Raw genomic sequence first — 22,321 nt, forward strand, 5'->3', positions numbered from 1 at the left:
GCATGACTACAAACAAAATAAAGACAGAAGAGCAATGAAAACCGTTTGGGAGACATTGTGTTGGACATTGTGTTACTTCTACGGTTATGATCCTCCCATTAAATGTGAAATTTTAAACTGAATATAGCTGAAACTACGGTAGCAATAGAGCACACGGCGCCTCCTGTGTCCCCTTATAGCTCGGGAATCCCAGTAGCTGTGCTGAACATATTCGCTCCCTCAACACGTTGTGAAATTAATCACTAAATCCCGATTCCAGTTTGGCAGCGATTAGAATTTGACCCATACCTCTCTAAAACCTGCGTGCGCATGTTGAATGTGTTCAGCGGGAACAGCTTTCATATTACGGTGTTTTCTTCACGCCCATGGGTCACATGCTTCACATTCCTGCTGGTGAATGCGAGGATGGCACTGATGCGAGGAGACCCTCTGCAGCGGAGGAGGATGCAGAGTCAGTAAGACGCTGATGCTAATGAGGCATTAGCTTAAGCTTATAAAGTGGAGCATGACAGTTTAACATTGAAAGCAGCTCACAGCACACAACCGGTCTGACTCTAACAACTCTGGATTTGCCATGATACTGCGAGTGACCTAAAAGCAGCACTCTCTTGCGCACAAATACGCACAGGCACGTAAACACACACACATCTCTATGAATTAATCATCAGCTATTGGTTTTATTGTGGATTTTGTGCACAGGCTTTTTCCCACTGTTTTGAGGATTTAATTCCATTAATATACCGCTTTCACTGTAACATGTTAGATTTAGGTATCTCAAATTCACAAATAATTCAAGATGTCCATTATTATTATTATCAATAGTACTGGTAGTAGTAATGATAGTGTTTTAGTGTTGTTGTTGTTATTATTATCATTATTATTGCTTTCGTAGTTGTTATTACTATCCTTATCATCACAACAACAGTAGCAATAAGGATAAGTAGTAGTATTAATTAATTACTTATACAACAGCAATAATAATAATAATAATAATAATAATAATAATAATAATAATAATAATAATAATAATAATAATAATAATAATAATAACAATAATAATAATAGATGTCAAGCCACTGTGACTAGTATCTCATAAATGACAAAGCATACAGCCATAATCTGGTGGCATGGATTGTACACGGTAACATGTAAAGACCGGAGGTCCCAGATTGGTGGTTGATGTTTGGTGACACCTCCTAAGGTGATCCAGAACAAGATCCTGCGTGGACTTCCAGTTCCAGAGAGACAAACAGGATGATGGGGAACAAACTGGATGTAGCGGTGGTGGACAAGTGTCGGATGTAGCAATCCCAAGTGTCAGGAACGTCGGGCGGAAAGGGCACGAGGAGCTGATGAACCATCGGGGCCTCCAAGAGAAGCTGAAGAGGATGTAGGGCGTGAAGGCAAAAGTAGTCCCAGGAGTATTCAGGTCGTTTGGAGCGGTAAACCCCAAGCTGGGAGAAAAACTGAGATCTCTGTCCACAAGAGAGAAACCCCGGGAACAGCAAGGAGCTCCCAGGCCTCTGGTGGAGGACCCAAGCTTGCAGATACATTTCAAACAATATTTTGATGTTGCACAGCCGTATAATTACGGGCCTCTAGCGCCGGATGCTCGTAATTATCATATATGTCGAGTGAGCAGACACAACAGCATCTGCACCACATGTGTGAGAGCGCGGACGCCAGCGTTCCCGTCTCCGGGTCGGCCTGACTCTGTCCCACCCGCGTGATGAAGACATACTTTTTAGTCACGCACGATGGATCAAACCCCCACATGTACTCAAACGAAGGGACTAAACCGAGTCTCTTTTTGGAGAATGTTTTCAGCACGACAGATGGGGATGGTCGCGTGGTCAAGATGCGTGGAGGTCCGTATCAGGAGTCGTCCCCACAGTCGCTATTAGCTGGTTTATCTTTCAGACAAAGGATGAAAGGTGGATTTTATTTTGCTGCGCTCTCTGGATGGACGTGACGTGTGAGAACATGTTGCATTGTGCGTTCAATGTACAGTGTGAGACATTGCCCCCTCCCCAAATAATCTTGTTAAAGCCTAGCGAGGCATACGGGCCATGTTGTTCAGCCCCTACGGATAGGATGCAAGTCCAAATCTCGTTTTCCTCTCAATGCATTCCTCTAATCTTGCCTCTGTAAGTCTATTAGCCAGGCTTCAGCATCTGCAAAGCAGAGCTATGACACCAGCACTGCCGCCACCATCGCCGCCGCTGAGCCTGTTCTCAGCCCTCAGGCTCAACAGCTCCGAAAAGTGGTTTGCGTCATTGTTCATTTGGACCTTTACACTCTGGGTCTGGACCGTCTGAGTATTTAACATGAATGTAATCAGCTTGCGCTCCTGTAATGTAACCTGTCTGTCTGTCTCTTCCTGGACAGCAGCGACAGCATCAACATCTCACCTGATCTTTTTATTAACGTTAAATCACTTTCCATCCAGAGCAGGTCTGCCTGTATCTGCTGCAGAAAGTGGCTATGAGGGTTTGGAGGGACGGATGATCTACTGCTATTAATAATACAGCGCTAATAGCTGACAAGAGACGATAATAGCTTTGATAGTCACAGAAAAAAATAACGCTGTACGGCCGGCGAGATGCTGCAATAAATCACGCCACCCCCCGTGAACCCATGAACCGAGCGAGCCCAGGGACTTGAAAGAAGACATGAGGTTACTGTCGCACACGGATGAATGGACTCAAGTGGGGGAACAACATTGCTTGGGTTTTTTTTTTTTTTCCCTGAGATTTGCTCTTTTAAGGGAACCAGCTGCACTAGCAGGTGTCGGGTCTGCTCCCTGGCTCTGGCACCGGGGGGGAGATGGAAAATTTGCTCGGATTATGAGCGATCCTTCGGGCTCACGGTCGCCAAAGCAGGTACAGGACATAGCTGTACTGACATAAGTAACGTAAAGCAAAACATTTAGGCATTTTGACTCCTTCGTGGAAAATCTTCAGCTTTCTAGGTGACGCCTGAGTTTGTTTTTTTTTTTTTTTTAATCTGCCGAGCTTCGAATCTGCTTCCGTCTCCTACTTTGACCTTAGCCCCACTGGTTATTTACCTGCTGTGGAGAATGTGGAGTTATGTAAGGCTTAATCTGCGAGAGAGTACGTGTCCCTCCGTCACCTGGGCGACACGGCCTCAGACACCCACACAACCATGTCCGCATTGTCTCCCATTCAAACACACAGCATAATGATACGGCCTGACCCGGTGTCCCATACGGCATATCCGATCCGTGCTTAAATATGAACACACACACACACTCCCAGACGCTCACATACACATGCTCGCACATAAACACGCACATTGCGCATGTGTGTTAAGGTCTTACACCCTGCCTGCACTCACTGTGCCCTGAGGTGTGCAACTTTATGACCAACAACCAGGCTTTTATGGTCAAACAACAAACACAGAGGCCCACTGAGCTCATGTTCGCAGGACACAAACACACACAAGAGCTAAACACACACAGAAGTCACATAAACACACACGCAGACACACACAGGCTGCTTGATCTCCCCCTTGTCACCCTGTGGAAATTTCTCGTCATGTTTTCAGAAAACACTGCTGACGTGTTTCCATTATATGTTTGCGGCCTATCAACGCTGAGACAAGGTCAATATTTCTTTCCGAAGGTTTCTATTCATGGAACCCGTGCTTTTTCACTAATCGCCGGTCGGGGCCGGGGTCACACTATGTACTAAACACTTCCAGTCTGCCCCCCTCTCCTTTTTTGAGGATTCCAAATAAAGATATCAGCGTGCAGGAAGTGAAAATAGACGTCTGCGTGGCGAAAGAATGCACCGGACAAACGCGTGTGTTTATTAATTAACACAATAAAAGATGTCTCGCCGTCCTTATGCTTCACGTCTGCTGCGGTCAGGAACACTATGTGCTGGAACATAACATACAGGCCAGTGGATATTATTACTGCGAGCAGGACACGTCCCTGGAATGCACTCTTGTTTATGCGGAGCTGCAGTCAATAATAACACATGTGCTAAAATCTCACACTGTTGTTTCTGGAACCTTGCCAGTCACATATATAATGCATGTTTTTTTTTTCCTTAAAAAAAGTAGAGAAGGACTTTTAGGACAGAAGATCTGTGAATGCCTTTGAGTTGGAGTACATTTCATTCTTTGCTAGCGACCCCCCTATCCGGTCATATACCCCATATGACCATTTCACCTGCAGATTGGCTCAATCCTATTAGTGGGAATGAATTAGCGTCTATAGGAATCTTACTCAGCAACGCACACGCGCACACACACACACACATGCAACCCCAAGCAAACCGAGGTCACAGCAGGGGCATGTTTGCGTGCACAGCAGCCAAGTAAATCATCCGTCAAACATGCCAGCTTCAAGGCTAAAGCTAAAGCAGGACAGGGTCGATGGAGACACACATTCAGAGGGGCTTAATGGAGAGCAGTAGCACGCAAAGCCGCCGTACCCAAAACCTTGCGACAAATCCCGCAAACAGACGGGCAAACCAGTATGCGAGAGCGAGGCTTTTTTTTTTTTTTTTTTTTTTTTAACACCCTAAAATCAACAGCGGGTTCGAAAAACATGAAAGATTCAGCTCAATCCAATTTGATAACCCTGACGCAGCAGAAATGTCCGAAAAACACAATAAACAACATTATCTCGGTATTAATGGTGAGTGTGTTGTAAACAGAGTGTGACCTTTCATTCCTGGTGACACGGCCGAGACACGCCTGCACGCATAACAAGCGAAGCCGTTGTTTTGCAGTCAACTTCCAAAGTTCTCTTTTCTTTTTTCGTCTTACAAAACACACGCGCCGGCTGCGTGGACAAAGACAGCGCCTGCGGAGCGTTCCCTCCGGCTTACGGGCTTACGGTCCACACAACCGGCTGACTGTTGCTTCACCGGCATTTTTAAGATTACAGAATATTTCGAATTGTGTTTTTTTTTTTGTTTAAATAATTATCATCATGAATTGAACAAACGATATGAAATCATCGGGCAAACTGGCAGACACGTGAGATTGAAAACAACCACAGTAGAACTGGTTCCCTGTTTGTGCAGTTGTTGTTATAGCTGCCTGATATTACAGTTACTTTAGACAACCATTAAAGATATGAAGGATATTGGGTTCTGTGTAAATCTGCTCTCGGGGTGTGGGAACCTTTTGCAGTTCCTGGAACCTCAGCTCATGGACAGAGCTTTTTACAGTTTCATTGGAAGTCATATGACGTAGGTGCTTGGCGAAACTCATAGGCCACCCCCATTAGAAGATACTTCTAGTGGACTATGGAGCGTCATTTTTGAAACCTGGCCGGATGTTTTTTATCTCGCGTCTAAATGGACAGAACCGTTGAGAAATAGAGCAACAATGAGGTCCGAGCTCTTCTGGCACGCTACGCCACAGATGACTTTCCAGGGTGTGCAGAGGAACATCTACATTTTAGCTGGAATGTGTCCAGTTAGCTGACAGCTAACAGGGTTCTTAGCAGTGTAGAGAGAAGATGAAATCACCTCAACCCATTTGATAATCCATGGAATGATGTGTCAGCTTCCACCTCCATGTTGTCTATGTTTTCTTCCTCTTCTTCGGTTTGTTTTTAAGGTGCACGAGGCAGATGCATGTTTCACACCGGCCCCTACTGTGGTCCCTTACCGCCTGGGGGGAAGGTTCCCCCAGGAGGAGGCTACTTCCTGGAACCAATTTCAAGCTGGGCAGCTATTAGAATTATTTTATCCAAAAGTGGCTGAACATTTCCATCTTTTTTAACGTAAGGAGTTGGTAGAGCAGAAGATTGCCCGTTTGATTCCCACCCTCCTGTCTGGATGCAAAGGTGTTTTTTTCCTCCCCCCCAGTTGCTCCTGATGGTTTGCTGAGCGCCTTGCCCATCCAGTGTGTTAATGTATATGAATGTGCGAATTTTCATTGTGCTGATCGTCCTATTTCCCATTTCAGTGGAGTGTATATACGCGAGGTGAATCTCTGAGCAGGGGTCACTTCCTCCTGGTCCATCTGTTACTGCGTTGATACTGAAATTTTTGGTTGTGCTGCGGTCACGTCAGGTGTGTATATTTTTGGATTTCTCTGAGAGACATTTTCCTTTGCACTTTACTTAAATTCTGTCAAGATTTACACTAGGTACCAATTGTACATGTGCAGGGCAACAAAATGTAGTTGAGCGTCTAACCAGAATTGCAAAAAAGCAAGAGGTGCATGAACAGTATGCTCATGGTCTATTATGTCAATAATTTACAAGTGATTTCCAGATTGGATAATATGAACATTATACCAAGGGATATGTGCGTTAAATGTGCTATACTATGGACAGAAATGCAGAGATATTTTATGCTATAAAATAATCCAGTTGAAATGGACATTAAATAGCACATAGATAAATAAGAAAAGTAGCTGTCTTGGGTTACTAAACTAGCAAGTACTTCAATAGCAAAAATAAAAAAAAGGGTATTTATAGCCACCTCAAGTTAGATTAGATAATTTACCTTTTCTCTTTGGGTTTTTCCGATTGAGCCCTCCAGCAGGATGGACTTTGTGAGAAGGATCTGTAGCGGAGTTGGTTCCCACGGCCAGAGGGGCCTGCCTATCCGTCAGATTCCATATCTGCCTGCAGCATCATCTGCTTCATATTTTGGTCAAATGATTCATAAATGTACCCTTCGCAGCGGAACAAGAAAACACAGATCGTTGGATTTTTTTTCCCCCGCGGGGCGGCGGCGATGGAGGTCGGCCAACCAATGGGGCAGAAAGGAAGAAGCAAGAACTAACCCGTGAGCCCAGAGGTATTTTCCTGTCTCCATTCCTCTCCACCCCCGACTTCCAGTACAACTCCGATTCCTGCCACCTCCAGAAGTTCTCAGATGACTCTTCCATCGTTGGATGGACGAGGAGGATTACAGAGGTCTGATCGAAAGTTTTGTTGAGTGGAGCAACCAGAACCTCCTCCTGCTGGACATCTCCAAGACCAAGGAGGTGGTTGTGGACTTCCAGAAGAATCGGAGGAGACAGGTACCATCCAGGGTGAAGAGGTGGAAATAGTGGACTCCTACAAGTGCCTTTGGGTCGACATTAACAATAAATTGGACTGGTCAGGCAACATTGATGCACTCTGCAGGAAGGGTCAGAGCAGGATGTTCTTCCTGAGGAGACTAAGGTTGTTTGGCATCTGTAGCGAGCTCCTCAAGACCTTCTACCAGTCTATGATAGCCAGTGAGGTCAACAGGCTCAACAAGATGGGACTGAACCTGGACCGTCTTCAATCGGTGGCAGCGGGGAGGATGTAGGACAAAGTGGGAGCTGGACAGTCCTTCCCACCATCTGCACGACGAACATCCAACGGTTCATCCAACGGTTCATCCCACCCTGGTGCAGAACTGAACATTGTGGAGGGACAACTCATACAGACTCCTCACAGAATTACTTCTCTTACGTAAACAACACCAAAGCAGAAATATAAGTGATGTGAGAAACACGCCAACGTGACTCTGGTTTTACATTCCACCGTTGCAATTTCATGAACATGGGTGTTTCCCCTCTAATGACGATGTTCTTAAAGGGTTCTTCCATTCAAGTGACCCTCATGTTCGCCTACAAACGCCGAAACATACGTTCGTAGTGTCGGCATTGACTGGCCGGCCTCTCTCCCCGTCAGGTCGTCTTATTGACCCGGGCCTGAGTGTCTCTTGTCTCGATCCATAATGTTTTCTTTGAACTCGCTGACTGATAAGTCCCATTCCAAGGAGATAACCTCCGCCCTCCTGAATTTCAGCTGAAACGCAGCAACTCATTTGCATTGGCAGCTCAGCAATTTATCAGTGGCTGCTGGGAAATTAAGGGAGCCCCACGCCCTCTTACGGTTTCTTACGCAACCTCAAGTTCTTGTTAACCTCACTTCGAGATACGCGGTTCTCGATCACAACTCATTGTGTAACTTTCAAATGAATGTAGGACCCGGGCTAAATGCAAAATGGTGTGTTATTTAATGTTTGAGAATCCATAGACGCGGCCAATGGTTGATTACAGGCCGCGTCAGAACGCTTACGAAAACTACACGTATCTAAATTAACCGATCAATTCATTTTCATCATTCTTTTGTGACGGGTCGATAATACAGCCCCCTGCTGCTATTTCTGCGCGGCCATCAATTCTTATAATTTACGCCCACTTGAGATGTTAACGATCGGATAGGATTGATTTCTTTAACAAAGCGTTTAACGAGAACGTGCGGGCCGTCAATAAATCACATATATGCCCCCTTCGTGTTGTTTATTGCGACGCGTTATTGACTTGCGTTTGTTTTCCTCTGCACCTGGAACTCCCTGCCCCGAATGTGTCTTCGTACGTCAGGGCTGAGGGTCTCCTTCTCCCACAGGGAGGGTTGATTGTCCTCCACGATGCAGGTCTGGGTGTGTAAAACACTGATTTCTGTTCACAAGTGGAGGCTTTAAGGAGGAAAACTGATCTCAAAATCAAGGCAAAATGTGAAAATGTCTATTATCTTTATGCACACGATGGGGAACATACTGTTTGTAATTTTAGCACCTCTGCCTCACAGCGAGAAGGTCCCCGGTTGGATTCCAGTGCTTTTCTGTGTGGAGTGTCATTGAAATTCATTGGAAACCCTTAATAGCCCAGACATGTGAATAAAAGTGAATAATTGGATGTCTCTACATGACATGTACGAGGGAGTGAAAGGTTGTGTGTCTCTGTATGACGTGTGAATGATTATATGATGCGTGAATAAGAGGGTGAATGCTTATTTTTCTCCATATGCGGCCCTCTGATCAACCAATCCAGGGCAACCCCGAGTTTAGGATAAACAGTATTGATTATAAATAAATATTCAAAAGCTGTGATTTTTCTTTTTAATAAAGTTCCCTTATTGTATTATTGATATTATTAACCACCCCTGCTTTGTTTATCATGATACTCCATGATAACTATAATTTGCACTCTATTCACATTCCCCGTTTTTGTTCTCATTCTATCAGCAGTTAAAATGTTTTTTTTTCTCATCAGTTGTACGGCCATTTCGCAAGTAGTGCATCATAGTTTCTCTTCCAGCGGCACACCCACGACACAAGTATGCAATGTAAGCCACAGTGGATGAGTGGCTGACACAGTCCTGCACCCAAGGCACCATTCTATTAAGCCAAGGAATCCGACTAGGCAAATTAAATATCTCAAAACTTTCAAATTTTTGCGGTACTACGACTGCACCCACCCTTTTAGACACTTAGCCAATGAGAAACCAGTTATACAAAAGAAAGACGGTGTAAATTTTGATTTGAATTTTTTTCTGACGGTTGGATTTCCAGCCCGGATATGCAAAAATACAGAATAAAAAAAGTTGCGGTTTAACCAAATAAAGGATGAATGAAAGAATGAGAGGAACAAAGACCCTTAATTCTGGGACAAACAGCAGCGGACAGAAATGCGTGTATCACACAAAGTCTAACGCACGTGCTCATAATCTGGAATTCATTCATTCATTCATTCATTCATTCATTCATTCATTCATTCATTCTCTATTTTGCTTATCCTGCTCTCAGCTGTCATTGGATGTCATTGGGTTCACCCTGGACCAGTAGATCATACATAGAAACATATATCCACCCTCTCATTCACACTTCATATAGAGACATGCAGCCATTCACTTGCTCATTCACACATCTGGGTGATTTAGGGTCTCCAGTGAACCTTCTGCATGTTTTTGGACTGCGGGAGGAACCCGAAGGAACCCCACATGGACAGGGGGGAGAAAGCGGACAGATATTTTTCTAGCTACAATAAACAGGAAATCAAACAATGAGCAAATCATACGATCGATCAAGTTAATATGCAAAGGTCTGTCCGAGCAGATTTAGAGCTGCAGAAATAATACTTCAGTCCGAGTGGAAATACGACCAACTGTTCAGGTGCGAATGAATAACTGTTATCAGTAATCACATCGGTTCATGAATTCACCATTATTTGTCTTTTTAAGATGCTTATACTGCAACCCTGACCTTTATCTGTGAGTCCATCTGCCTCCTCTCGCCGCGTCGGCCGTTCATGCTTTTAGCCGAAACCAAGGCCACCTCAGGGTCACCGCGTAACCCTCGGCCGACCCGCCGTGTTGTTACGACGCGTGATGTAACGGAGCGAGACCGCCGCTCGGGTCAGTTCGCCGTCCGGTCGGCCCGATGAGAACAGAGCGGTCGGGGATTTTAGTCCAATTTCATAACAGGAGAGCGCGCGGTGAGAATGTTATGACACAGCACGTTGCGCCAGGGACCCCAGGGCGGCGACAGACAGACAGCAATTAAACAGGTGAAAAAGATAGAGCGCGGATCGCAGCGTGGAGCGGCGTACATGCGTTAATGTTTTCTAATTTGGGCCCGAAGCTCACCGGCAGCCCCCGCACGCTGACGAAGATACGCAATGCAATATTTCACCCTCCGTGATTTGCACCGAGGGAATCTGTTTGTCCTCGTCCCTCCTGACATTTGTGTAAGATTATGTGGTGAGGAGTTCACTTGTGCCTGGAGGCAGCGGCGGATCAAAAGCCGCTTTGGCAAGCGCTTGCTGTTTTTTTTCTCCCATCTCTGTTTATAAAACAACTGCTACCGGACAGATATTATGCTCCTTGCTATTAAGTACACGCTGTACTGACAACACACCCTTAATTCAGGTGGCGTATTTGTGATTATCGGGAATGTGTGTCAACTTTAGACCTCGAGCCTTTTGGCAGCTGCTCCTTCATTCCAAAAATATGCATTATACTTCATTTTGGATTCTATGGCAAACAACGGGGACACTGACACCGAGCTTCGTAGGGCCACACCTCTGTTACATGACGCTCGGGAGGGGATGTTCCACCAATTTGGCTCAAAGTTCAAGTTAAGGGGGAACAAAGGGGGGATTTAAAAAGTCTCCAGCAGTCAGCGATTAAAGAACATTAAATCCTATGGTTCCCACAACTTATCTGCCTTTCCCAAATTCCCAAGAAATAGTTTCTGCTAGAGATGATTGATTTAATGTCTAAGGAAGCTTGGATGACGTTGTCTGTGGAGGTGCTTTTTCTGACCTCTAGCTGAAGCTTATTCAAGCGCCATCAGAGGTCTGTCCATGGGGTTACGGTTATTTTTACATTGTTTTGCAACATTGTTTGCAGCCAAACACAGCCAGACCATTATTTGCATTTATTTTATATATTTTCTATTCTGTTACTTTTGAGTTCTTAATGAGGATGAAAACAGTTTTCCAGTTGTTTTTAGAAATATACATTTTTCATTGAAAGTCGGAGGGGATTTTTTATTTTTATACTCATTCATCTGTGAAATGCTATTTTTCTGATTTATTTTATCAGAAAAGGGAACATGTCGAAGGATATCAAAGAAAACAAAAAAAAAACAGAAAAATCTGAAACATAATCATGAAATAATGTTAAAAACAGCAATAAATGAAATGATAAACTGATTGAAATGGAGCGAAAAATGTAACCCAAAAAAGACATTTTGAGTCACACTCATGACAATTTTTTTTAGAAAATAATTATAGTAGAAAAACATTGTGCGTATTCTAACATGCACGCTCGATGTGTGGGTTGGACGACTCTTAAATTTGGAGAGACAGCAGGAAGGAGGCGGATTTCTTCAGCAGCATTTCACCTTCATGTCCACGCTTCCACAGCTTCACAACAAACCCACTTCCTTGTTGTTAACCCACATGGCCGATCAGAAGCAGAAGAACCCAAACCAGGGGAACCAAGTGCGCGAGAATTCACTAAATGATTTCAAACTGTTAAATATTTCACGTGAAAACATAGAAATAATAATCAGCAACATGGATGTGCTTATAGTAAACCATATAAACACCGTGAATTACTTTTAAACCTTCTTCTTCTTCTTCTTCTTCTTCTTCTTTCGGCTTTTCCCGTCAGGAGTCGCCACAGCGAGTCAACTTTCTCCATCTAACCCTATTCTCTGTATCTTCCTCTCTCACACCAACTACCTTCATATCACCAAATTAACTAAAATATATGAATGAACTTTTAAACAACACTTTCATACATGGAGATTTAAGTTATGGATTTGGACACATGTTGGCGTTAGTAGGGTATCTTCTTCCGTCTGATTGTGTTGGGAGTTTAGTTATTTGTGTTTTAGATGTTATGAAAATTTCAACTCTCATTTAAAAGCTGAAAATCTCACCCATGCCATGTTTCTATTAAGAGTTTATGTCAGCAGGCAGGGGGAAGCGGAAGTGTTTACAACCTCCTCCTCCAAAAAAAAAAAAAGGGAACACTATCAGCAGCTTGCTGCTGAATCATCAACCATGTCGTGATTTTCAGGCTGTGGCTGCGTTTCTCTACTCAATTATATCCGTCTCTTTCTCTCTCTCTCTCTCTTTGCCTCCATGCCAAAACTTCACTCCAGTCCTGCACCCAGGCAGTGTAAACACCCTCCTCCTCCTCGGCCCTGCGAGCAGAGGCATGCCACAGGAGCGCTGACGTCAGTTGTTTACTGTCTTGTAGGTCGCCTCTCGTTGCAGTGCAGCGGCGCGTCCAGCAGGGCTTATGTAACCCCCCCCCCCCTTGCACGCTGCACGACAGCCAGTCTCGGCTGCAGGAGAAGGAGGGAGTGTGCTCGTTCGTGCGTATGGGCACATGTGCAACAACACCGCCCACTCCCATTAATGTGCACGTAGGACAGGTGCGAACAGTACAGTCAGTCAGATTGTATTCCTCTCCAGTGAGCATCATGGAAGTCGTCAGAGCTCCAAGTGGAGTCTTTTCTGAAATAAACATTATTATTTTTTTTTTTCAGAGGGACTCCACTGCAGCAGCAGTAGCAGCAGCAGCAGCAGAGAAGTAAACAACCCCCTGCAGGTTGGGTGACTCAGGGCTGCTTGGCGTCTCCTTCTCGTACACCAGGCGCCTTCTATCGGTCGTAGGAAGTGATGACATTTGAGCTGTGGAGGAGGCCAAACAAGAAACAGATGAAATGGATATTGATCTTTTCCTGAATCCTAGAATACCTCGGGGCTTTTCTCGGAAATCTGATCGTCACCAGCGGTTGTTTTTTTTTTGTTTTTTTTTGGTTCATGTTATTTGTTATTGGCATTTCATTGGTATTTTTAGATTATTTTTTTTTTAGATAAGGAAAAAAAAATGTTGAGAAAATAAGATTGCCTGGAAAACGAGAAAACATGACGTAAAAAAAACAATGAACCGGAAATTACATGAAAATGAGCAAAAAAAAAAACTGACTGTAACTTAGTAGGACCATTGCTAAAAAATGCAGTGAAATTAAAACTATCACTAGTCTAGATAACCACTCCTTATCTTTCGCTTGGTACTTAAGACCTTAAGACACTTTATAGTCTTCACTTGTTACCTAAGACACTTTATAGTTTATTTGTAGACACTTTATAGTTCATTTGTATTTCTTATCCCCACCCCTTTTTTTTTTACTGTTTATACAATTTTCTACTATTGTTTATTATTGTTATGTTTTTCTTGTAACTCTGGCACAACAATTTCCTTTGGGATAAATAAAGTTATTCTTATTCTTATTCTTATTCTTATTCTTATACTTATTCTAATAATCACATGAATGGTTTCGCAGGATGGGAGGATTTGCGGACAGCAAAGTAGGAATTTCACTGTACAGGGAAACTCGTTTCTACACTGTACATGTGACAATAAATGCTTTGAATCTTGAATCTTGAAGTAAGTTGTGTGACAGAAGAGGACACACACACACACACGCACACACACACACACACACACACACAAAAGCTATTGAATGACTGACTAAGAAGCACTTGTGGTTGGATGGAGTCACGGAAGCCTTACTGAAATGAATTAATTGAAGTGGGGATATCACAGGACCGGTTTACTGTTCTATTAAATGTTCTGATAGAAGTTACATACTCCACCCACACGGATGAAGAACAAACACCACCCATTGTCTTTTTTTTGGAGGAGGAATTTGATATATGAGGACGAGAACGGTGACTGTTGTTTACAAAACCAAGTAGTTAAAATGCTGTGTACTTTCTGTTTGAATCAAGATGTCAAAGTAGAAAATTTCTCATGAGATTCCAGTGGCATGTACTAAGTAACAACAGATATTACTGAGGTGAGCGTCACAAGCTTGTAAACGAAACATCCTCAAGGTTGTTATTATTGAACCACTTGGTTGTAATATAAACGGGGAGTAGACGGGGAATAAAACGACCCCAACACATTATATGAGTATGACCGATGTTTCCTCTTTGTACAAGCCAATTGATTCGATCGAGTTTTACCCGGTAACAGTGAGGCTGATAGGCAGTCTTTGAGTGTGCTATTACAATTTAGCAGTAATCTGCTTGTTATCTTGAAATATAAATGTATACATTAACCTTTCAGGTGATAAACTGATAGTTATTGGCCATTAGGATTTGACTGCTCCACCGAATGAACATTTAGGTGTTCAGCTAACAATGTATAAATCATATTGTGCAAATAGTTCTTCCCTTTTGATGTATTTGTGGCATAATGTGCAAAGCACTTGTATGAAAGAGATGATCTGTTTTAAAAAAAAAAAATCTGATATTTTTTCAGTACTGGTGGATAGTATCAAAGCTAATGCGCAAAACTTCAATTGTCATTCAGAGAGGAGACTGACTGATGTCAGCAAGACTGTTGAAAGGATCCTGTGTCATTCATAACCAGTTCCTCCAAACTTCAGCTCATCAGCGCCACCCTCTGGCTGAAAAAAATAAAATACCGTCATCCAGTTTGGGGAAAAAGATAGAGAATGAACAGAATTTTAAAGAATATATTTAAAGGGAAAATCAAGTTGCAACATAGTTTGCTGCAATAAATGATGCACAACAAAACTAGGAGCTGGAATTACAGCATCAGTAAAGAAAACAGCAGGGAACAGTGTGAATACAATACTTTTACATTCTTAATGTACCTAAAACCAACATATTGAGAGCTTAACATCGGAGATAGTGGGTTCGTCGCACTGAACCGTGTCGTTTAAGTTTCATAAAAGAGACAAGAAACAAAGCGGAACCTTTGTTTCCTCCCTTGTATTCAGGGGGGCACCTTTCCCTGACGTCCCTTGTTTACGTTTGAGTACCCGGAAGTAAGTAAGTCAACATGCAACGCATCCGTCCGGGCCGCCGCCTGCAAGGCTCAAAATACTAAGGTAACGATTAGAATACATTTTGTATGTTGAAATTCATCGTTGCTTGTGTTTTGAGAAGCGACGAAGAACTATTTTTTTCCCCCTTGTTTGACAATGAAAGCTCGTAGCTAATGAGGAGAAGGACCAAAACTGCTTGTATTTTGAAAGATAAAGCACCAGGCGCAGCAAAGGATTCACTTTTAAACACCTAAACAATTATTTGTCAGTTTCTAAATTCTTCAGGAAAGAGTTCACATAGAACTTTGGTTTTGTGTAAAGACGTCCAGAGAACTGGAGTCCGTAATTGATGAATTCATTCCAATGAATTGAGTGTATTCTACAGTATTATTTCCTGCCTTTTATTACAGATTATATCATGGAGGGACCCTCCAAGAACGATGCTGCCGACCAAGGGACCGTTGACATGCAGGTTCCCTTTCGTGACCTGTGTAACGTTTTAGAGAAAATCCAAAAGTCAAAACTCCGACCAGATAAATCCAGGATTCTTGGGGTATTTATTCAGTCATGGAGGGAGTTTCATTCTAAGCTGCACAAAGACAGCCCACAAACAGCAGACTCGTTCTACCCGGCGATGCGCCTCATCGTTCCCAGCTTTGAACGGGAACGGATGGCTTATGGAATCAAGGAGAGCTTGTTAGCTAAACTATACATCAAAGTATTGGGTCTGCCGATCAACGGATCAGAAGCCAATAAGCTTTTGAACTACCGAGCTCCCACCGCAAACCAAGGAGAGGCGGGAGACTTTGCTAGCATGGCTTACTTTGTCTTGAAGAAACGGTGCACCAGTCAGGGGGACCTCTCCATCAGGGCTGTCAATGATTTTCTGGATTCAGTCGCCGTCAACAATGCAAGTAAAAAGAAGGACCTGGTGAAAGAGAGTCTGCTGCAGATCATTACCCGGAGCTCAGCACTTGAGCAGAAATGGCTCATCAGAATGATCCTGAAGGACATGAAGCTGGGTATCAGCAAGGAAACAGTTCTCCAGGTCTTCCACCCAGATGCCGCTGAGCTGTACAACGTGAACACAGACTTGAACAAGGTTTGCCAGCAGCTTCATAACCCCTCAGTGTGTTTGAGTGAGGTCTCTATTGGACTCTTCTCTGCCTTTAAGCCCATGCTGGCCGCCGTGGCCAACATTCGCAATGTGGAACGACAGATGGGCAACAGCACTTTTTACATAGAAACCAAGCTGGATGGCGAGCGCATACAGCTCCATAAGGACGGAGATGTCTACAAGTACTATAGCAGAAATGCCTTTGAATACACGCAGCAGTTTGGTGGATCCCCGCTGGAGGGCTCATTGACACCATTCATACATAACTTGTTTGATGGCCATGTTATTAATTGCATCCTCGATGGGGAGATGATGGCGTACAACCCGACCACAAAGACCTTCATGCAGAAAGGAAGCAAATTCGACATCAAGAGGCTGATGGACGACTCTGAGCTGCAAACGTGCTTCTGTGTGTTCGACGTGCTGTTAGTCAACAACCAAAAGCTCGGCAGGGAAACGCTGAGGAAGCGATACGAAATTTTGCCGACAATTTTCACCCCGGCCAAGGGGAGGATACATCTAGTGTCCAGGATAGAAGGGCGAACTGTCCAGGACGTGGTGAATTCTCTCAATGATGCCATAGACAAGAGAGAGGAAGGAATCATGGTGAAGGATCCTTTGTCTCTGTACAAACCCGACAAGCGAGGGGATGGCTGGCTGAAAATAAAACCAGAATATGTGGACGGCCTGATGGATGAGCTTGACCTGCTGATTGTCGGAGGCTACATGGGTAAAGGGAGGCGGAGAGGTATGATGTCCCATTTCTTGTGTGCTGTTGCCGAAGCTCCAAAGCCTGGCGAGCAGCCGTCGGTTTTCCACACTCTGTGTCGCGTCGGTTCTGGCTACACCATGAAAGAGCTGTACGACCTCGGCTTGAAACTCGCCGAGCACTGGAAGGTGTATCGGAAAAACAATCCGCCGGTATCCATTCTATGCGGGGCGGAGAAGCCTGAAGTTTACATTGAGCCGTGCAACTCAGTTATTCTCCAGGTCAAGGCGGCTGAGATAGTTGGCAGCGACATGTATAAAACCAACTGCACGCTGCGCTTTCCGAGGATTGAGAAGATCCGGGAGGACAAGGAATGGCACCAGTGCATGACCCTCGCGGATCTGGAACAGTTTCGCGGCAAGGCGTCAGGGAAACTGGCCTCACGGCACCTTAAGCTTGATGGTGACGAACCGCAAAAAAAGAAACAAAAGATCCCCGCCAAGTCCAAGAGGGCGGTCGACATCCTCGACCATTTCAAGTCCCAGGACCTTTCGGGGATTTCCAAGGAGAATGATATGTTTGAGAACGTGGAATTCTGCATCCTGAACGGGACCGCCGATCACCCCAAGGTCGAGCTGGAGAAGGACATTGCCAGGTAAATGTGCCAGTGAAATGTTTTTGTTTAAGATATCAAATAGTTTTGCAGTACAGCAACAATGACTTGATCGGCAGCTGTTTATAGATGCACCCATATTGCAGTTTTCGAGCCGCAAAGCCAATGTTCTAGATCAGTACTGCACTGGTGCTACAAAAATCTTGTGTCCCTATTGATTTCTCATTGAACTGATTAAGTAAATGTTAAACAGGGGTGTTTTTTTGTACATCTTTGAGTGACAGAGTAATACTGTTCCACACGTTGCAAGAGTACATGTGTTATTTTGCAGCTTGGGAGAAATGTTATTTTTTCACCATATAGTTGCTAGCCTTGTGTAGCATTTAATGCCCGGCTGGAAACACATCGAGGGTTTTCGAATTTTCTTCTGAAAGCCCAAGGCCTGGGCGGTCCTGAAATACGACACCGCGGGTCAGTGAGCAAAGTTGCAGCCCACAAAATCCAAATCATTATTCCGAAAGCTGCTCAAAGGTTCGAGAGGGACGTTTTGATCATTCTTCACCGGGAGGGGCCTTTTTCGCACAAATAACTAACAGCTCAATTTTTTGAGTTCCACTCCATAGCTGACGCCATGTTCATTTCAGGTGTGGCGGTTTTGTGGTTCAGAACCCGGGGCCAGACACTTACTGCGTGATCGCAGGAATTGAGAACATGCGCGTGAAGAGCATGGTATTATCCAACCAGCACGATGTGGTGCGGGCCGAGTGGTTGCTGGAGTGCCTCGAGCAGAAGCGGAGGGTCCCGTGGCTGCCACGCCATATGATCCACATGTCGCCGTCCACCCGGGAACACTTTGCGAGGGAGTACGACAGCTACGGCGACAGCTACTTCATGGACACGGACGAGCAGCAGCTGCGGGAGGTGTTTGGCCGCGTCGGCAGTGCGGGCAAGGAGGCAAATGTGAATGTTGGTCAGGTGGAGGAAAGATACGGCCTGGACGACCTCCCCACCAGCATGTTCAGACCCTTCAAGGCTTACATGGACATAGGGGACCCCGACAGCACCATCCGGGCCTGTTTGGACATCAGGGCGCTGGAGTTTCGCTTTCACGGAGGCACGGTGGTGCCGAAGTTGGAGGAAGGGGTGTCCCATGTTGTCATCTCCGAGGAAACCAGGCTTATGGATTTTCGGGCACTGAGGCGCCGCTTTGTGGAGAAATTCAAGATTGTGAGAGACTCCTGGGTGACGGATTCGATCAAAGCAGGCTACCTGCTGAATGACAACGACTATTTGGTTTGAAAAGCCCCAAAAAATCCTTTTTTAAAAACATTTTAATGACTTTCAAATATAATGATGAAATCTAGCAATTAACCAACAAAGGTTGAGGATGGACTCAAGGGTAGGGACTTCATGAATTTTACTTTGTTGCTGTTAATGGTCAATGCCTTTTGTGTGTTTTTTGCAGTATATTTTAAAATTCAGTGTAAAACAAAAGGGGGTGTATGAAATCTTCATGTTAATTAGAATATCAATATGAAATGATCACGCTTGTTACTCTGAAGTAAGGCAATAATTACATTATGCTTTGAAAGCCTTTCACTTTACCAAAAAAAATGGTGCTGGAACTTTTTTATTTGTAATCAGAATCTAGTGCAGTTTGCGGGTGTCCCTGTTTGGAAATCCAGGTGGATCCAGGAGGAGATAAACTGTTCAGAATAACAAAGCGTGTGTTGCGATGAGGGAACGCTGCAGTAACTTCGATTGTGTTTGTCTTGCATCGGGAGAAAACCATAGTCCTGAAAGGTTCTGGTAACCCCCTGGATCATCTAAGCATCAGATGCAGATATATCATCGGTGCACAGAAAGTTCCTACATTTCCCATAAGGCGACTTGATGGTACTTTTTTTAATCACAAACTCATCAATTTTCCCTTGAACCAGTTTTAACCGTCACATTAAATTGTTTCCAGGAAATATAATTGAAGCCAAACCCCAGAATCAGCCACTCTTCTCCACTTGGATTGCTAGCAAAACTCTTAAGCGTGAAAAATCCATGGTAAACCTGGAGCTGTGGATTTTGTAGGTAATTATGTATCATTCTAAATAATCCTGCTGAGAAGGATTCGTTTTTAATCAATGTGTCGCTGCTTTGGGGATCTGTGTTGTTTTAATCTGCCTGGGGTTTGGCTGTAGGGTTAACTAAAGGGTTGCCTCTCTTAGTGGTTTAATCAACATTTACCGAATAGAAAGTGTTTATTTTGCTTATTGTAAAGAAACGACAGCTTGAATCCTTCGTCCCTTGCTGGAATGGCTATCTAATGCAATGCTCTTCAGGACGTGTCTGTTTTGAAAGTGTGTAACTGTCATTTTAAAAACAAATTCAATAAAGTAATTCATTTATTTTCTATTACCCTTGTCCCTTGTTGTATAGTCAGGTGGGGATGGGGGGCTCTGGAGCCTATCAGGGCAAATATAGAGATGTACAACAATTAATAATAATAATTATACATTTTATTTTACGGGCCTTACTCGAAAAACAAGTACACAGTACAGACGTATACCTATACAAAAAATAATGATGATTTAAAAGAAACAGTAAAAAAAGGAAACCACAAGAAGTGACAAAGTTGTAAAAAAAAAAAAAGAATGAATATAAATATAAATAAAAGAGACGTGTGTGGAGGTTCTCGGTCATCACGGTCATGGTCATTTCTTGTCAAACTCTTCTTCTAGCAAACGGACTTGAATTTCTTCCCTTGAAGATGTTTCACCTCTCTTCCGAGAAGCTTCTTCAGCTGTAACAGGCTGGGGAGCTCCCGAATATAAGCACCAGGGTTGGGGAGCGGTCTGAGTTATTATTGCTTGTTATGTTACCTAGTTGTGTAGAAACTTGGTTGGAGGAGGTTGTTGTCCTAATGGAGGAGTCTTGTCGAAATCTTGTCTTGTGGCAACTAGATGTGAATTTCTTTAACATCTTCAATTGAAGTAATTCAAGTCCAGTTGCCACGACAAGAAGATTTTGACAAGAAGTCACCATGACCCGGATGACTGAGAACCTCCACAGACATAATGGGGGAGTTGTTTCATGGGAACAAAGGTACACCTTCTGGGGATATATCTTGATTAAAATTGAAAAAGGTGTAGCCAAAAAATCTCAGAATGTGAAACAAGGGAGAGAAATCCATTGGATTACATGTGCTTTAGGCTCAGGTGGTAGTTACTGCCGTCTGCTTGTGATGTTGGATGTTTCTGGGTGGTTTTTAGGGTGCAGATAAGTCTGGTCTGTGTAAGCTAAGTCGTCTTGGGTCGGATCCCAATATGACATTGGATGTCGGGGAAAAGGCTGTGCCTAAGCCCCCTCCTCTGGCTTCTTTGGCCCCTCTCTCCGACCATCTGTCTTCTCTGGCCAGATTGCGGACATTGCTGTCTTCAAAGAAGTGGCCCTTGTCCTTCAGGTGTAGGTGGACCAAGGAATTCTGTCCTGAAGTTGTGGCTCTCCTCTGTTGGGCCATGCATTTGTGCAGAGGTTATTTTGTCTCCCTAACGCAGGTGTGCCCAAAACGTCGATCGCTATCTCCTGGTCGATCGGAAAGGTAGTTTGGGTAGATCGCGTGGCATTAAAATGAGGACGTCCTCATGATGAAATTTGTCACTTGACTGACAGTCGGTCTGTCCAATCTGACCTTTTCTGACGCAGGCGTCACTGTGCATGTGCACAGAACAGCGAGTTAGCCTCCAATTTATGTCTTCTAAACTTATGGGTATAAAAATGAATGGGGGAGCTGGACCAAGTTAAAAGACTAAAACGTAGCACTTCCATGAATGGGGACTTTTTTTCACTATGACATTTTCAAAGTGCGTTTGCCTCATCTACCGGTCTGCCAGTGCTTTACCGAAAAAAGGGAAATGTGGAGCGGCATTTTCAGACCGTTCATAAAAACTTAAGCACTGACTTCCCTGCAAAAAGTGAGCAGAAAAGGAGAAAGGTGAAGGACCTAAAATCCCAGCTGTCAGGACAGCAGTCATTTTACTCACAGCTAACTTAAACTATGCTGCTGACTTCGTTCAAGTCATCAGAATAAGGTATTTACCAAAAAAGTACTCTTGTAGTGTGCCGTAAGGGTTCATGCAGTTATGCAAGATCCACAAACATTTATTGTGTTAAGTATACTCAGTAGATATATAGATAAATATATTCAGCATTTTTAGTGGAGGTAGATCATTTTCACAAGGTTAGGGTTAGGGTAAACGTCATCACAATCATCCATGCGGGTGACAGCACGCATCAGATTTTCAGTCTTATGACAAGGTGTTTTGTCCTTCGGCTGCACCAGTCTTTGCCTCAAGGTTTGAAGTGGACTGGTATGCAGTTTATTGAAGACCCTTCCGGGTTTTTCCCGAAACGCCGACAACATATGGTATAACGATGTCCTCGCGTTTGATGATGTCCTCCTCTTGTACGATGCTCTTGCGTCTGGTGGTTTCAGATTTGGCAAAGGCCCAATTAGGATAACCACAGGGTTTGTTGGTACAATTTAGGATCTCCAATAAACCTCCCGCGAAGAGAACACGGAGTCTCCGCGCCGAAAGGTCCCCACTGTACTAAAAAATGATGAACTCTCCAAAAAAAAAAAAAGAAAATCAAAATTACTGCCCTTGCTGTTACTAAAGCTGCAATTTTTAACCTCCACACCTGACTGGGCTGTGGTAGCAAGGCCAAGAGACCCCGCACAAGAGCATGTTGAA

General features: G+C 44.0%; 1 protein-coding gene and 1 long non-coding RNA gene across 3 annotated transcripts; both read left to right on the top strand.

The window, feature by feature from the left end:
* Positions 1-5,219: 5,219 nt before the first annotated feature.
* Positions 5,220-8,905, top strand: LOC147233312 (uncharacterized). Of its 2 annotated transcripts, XR_015106222.1 has the most exons (3): positions 5,225-5,830; positions 5,953-6,059; positions 6,678-8,905. It is a non-coding gene; the product is annotated as an uncharacterized LOC147233312 (long non-coding RNA). The 2 variants fall into 2 exon arrangements; XR_015106221.1 differs by having other exon boundaries at positions 5,220-6,059.
* Positions 8,906-15,139: 6,234 nt separating this feature from the next.
* Positions 15,140-20,445, top strand: lig4 (ligase IV, DNA, ATP-dependent). The gene is made up of 3 exons (XM_086147950.1): positions 15,140-15,200; positions 15,548-17,618; positions 18,221-20,445. Exons 2-3 carry the CDS (start codon positions 15,556-15,558, stop codon positions 18,873-18,875), a joined length of 2,718 nt encoding a protein of 905 aa, XP_086004076.1. The 5' UTR covers positions 15,140-15,200; positions 15,548-15,555; the 3' UTR covers positions 18,876-20,445.
* Positions 20,446-22,321: the final 1,876 nt, after the last annotated feature.

This window comes from Fistularia commersonii, chromosome 6, assembly GCF_037954325.1.
Source record: "Fistularia commersonii isolate RoL2024-O1a breed Wild chromosome 6, RoL_Fcom_v1.0, whole genome shotgun sequence".
Classification (NCBI taxonomy): domain Eukaryota; kingdom Metazoa; phylum Chordata; class Actinopteri; order Syngnathiformes; family Fistulariidae; genus Fistularia; species Fistularia commersonii.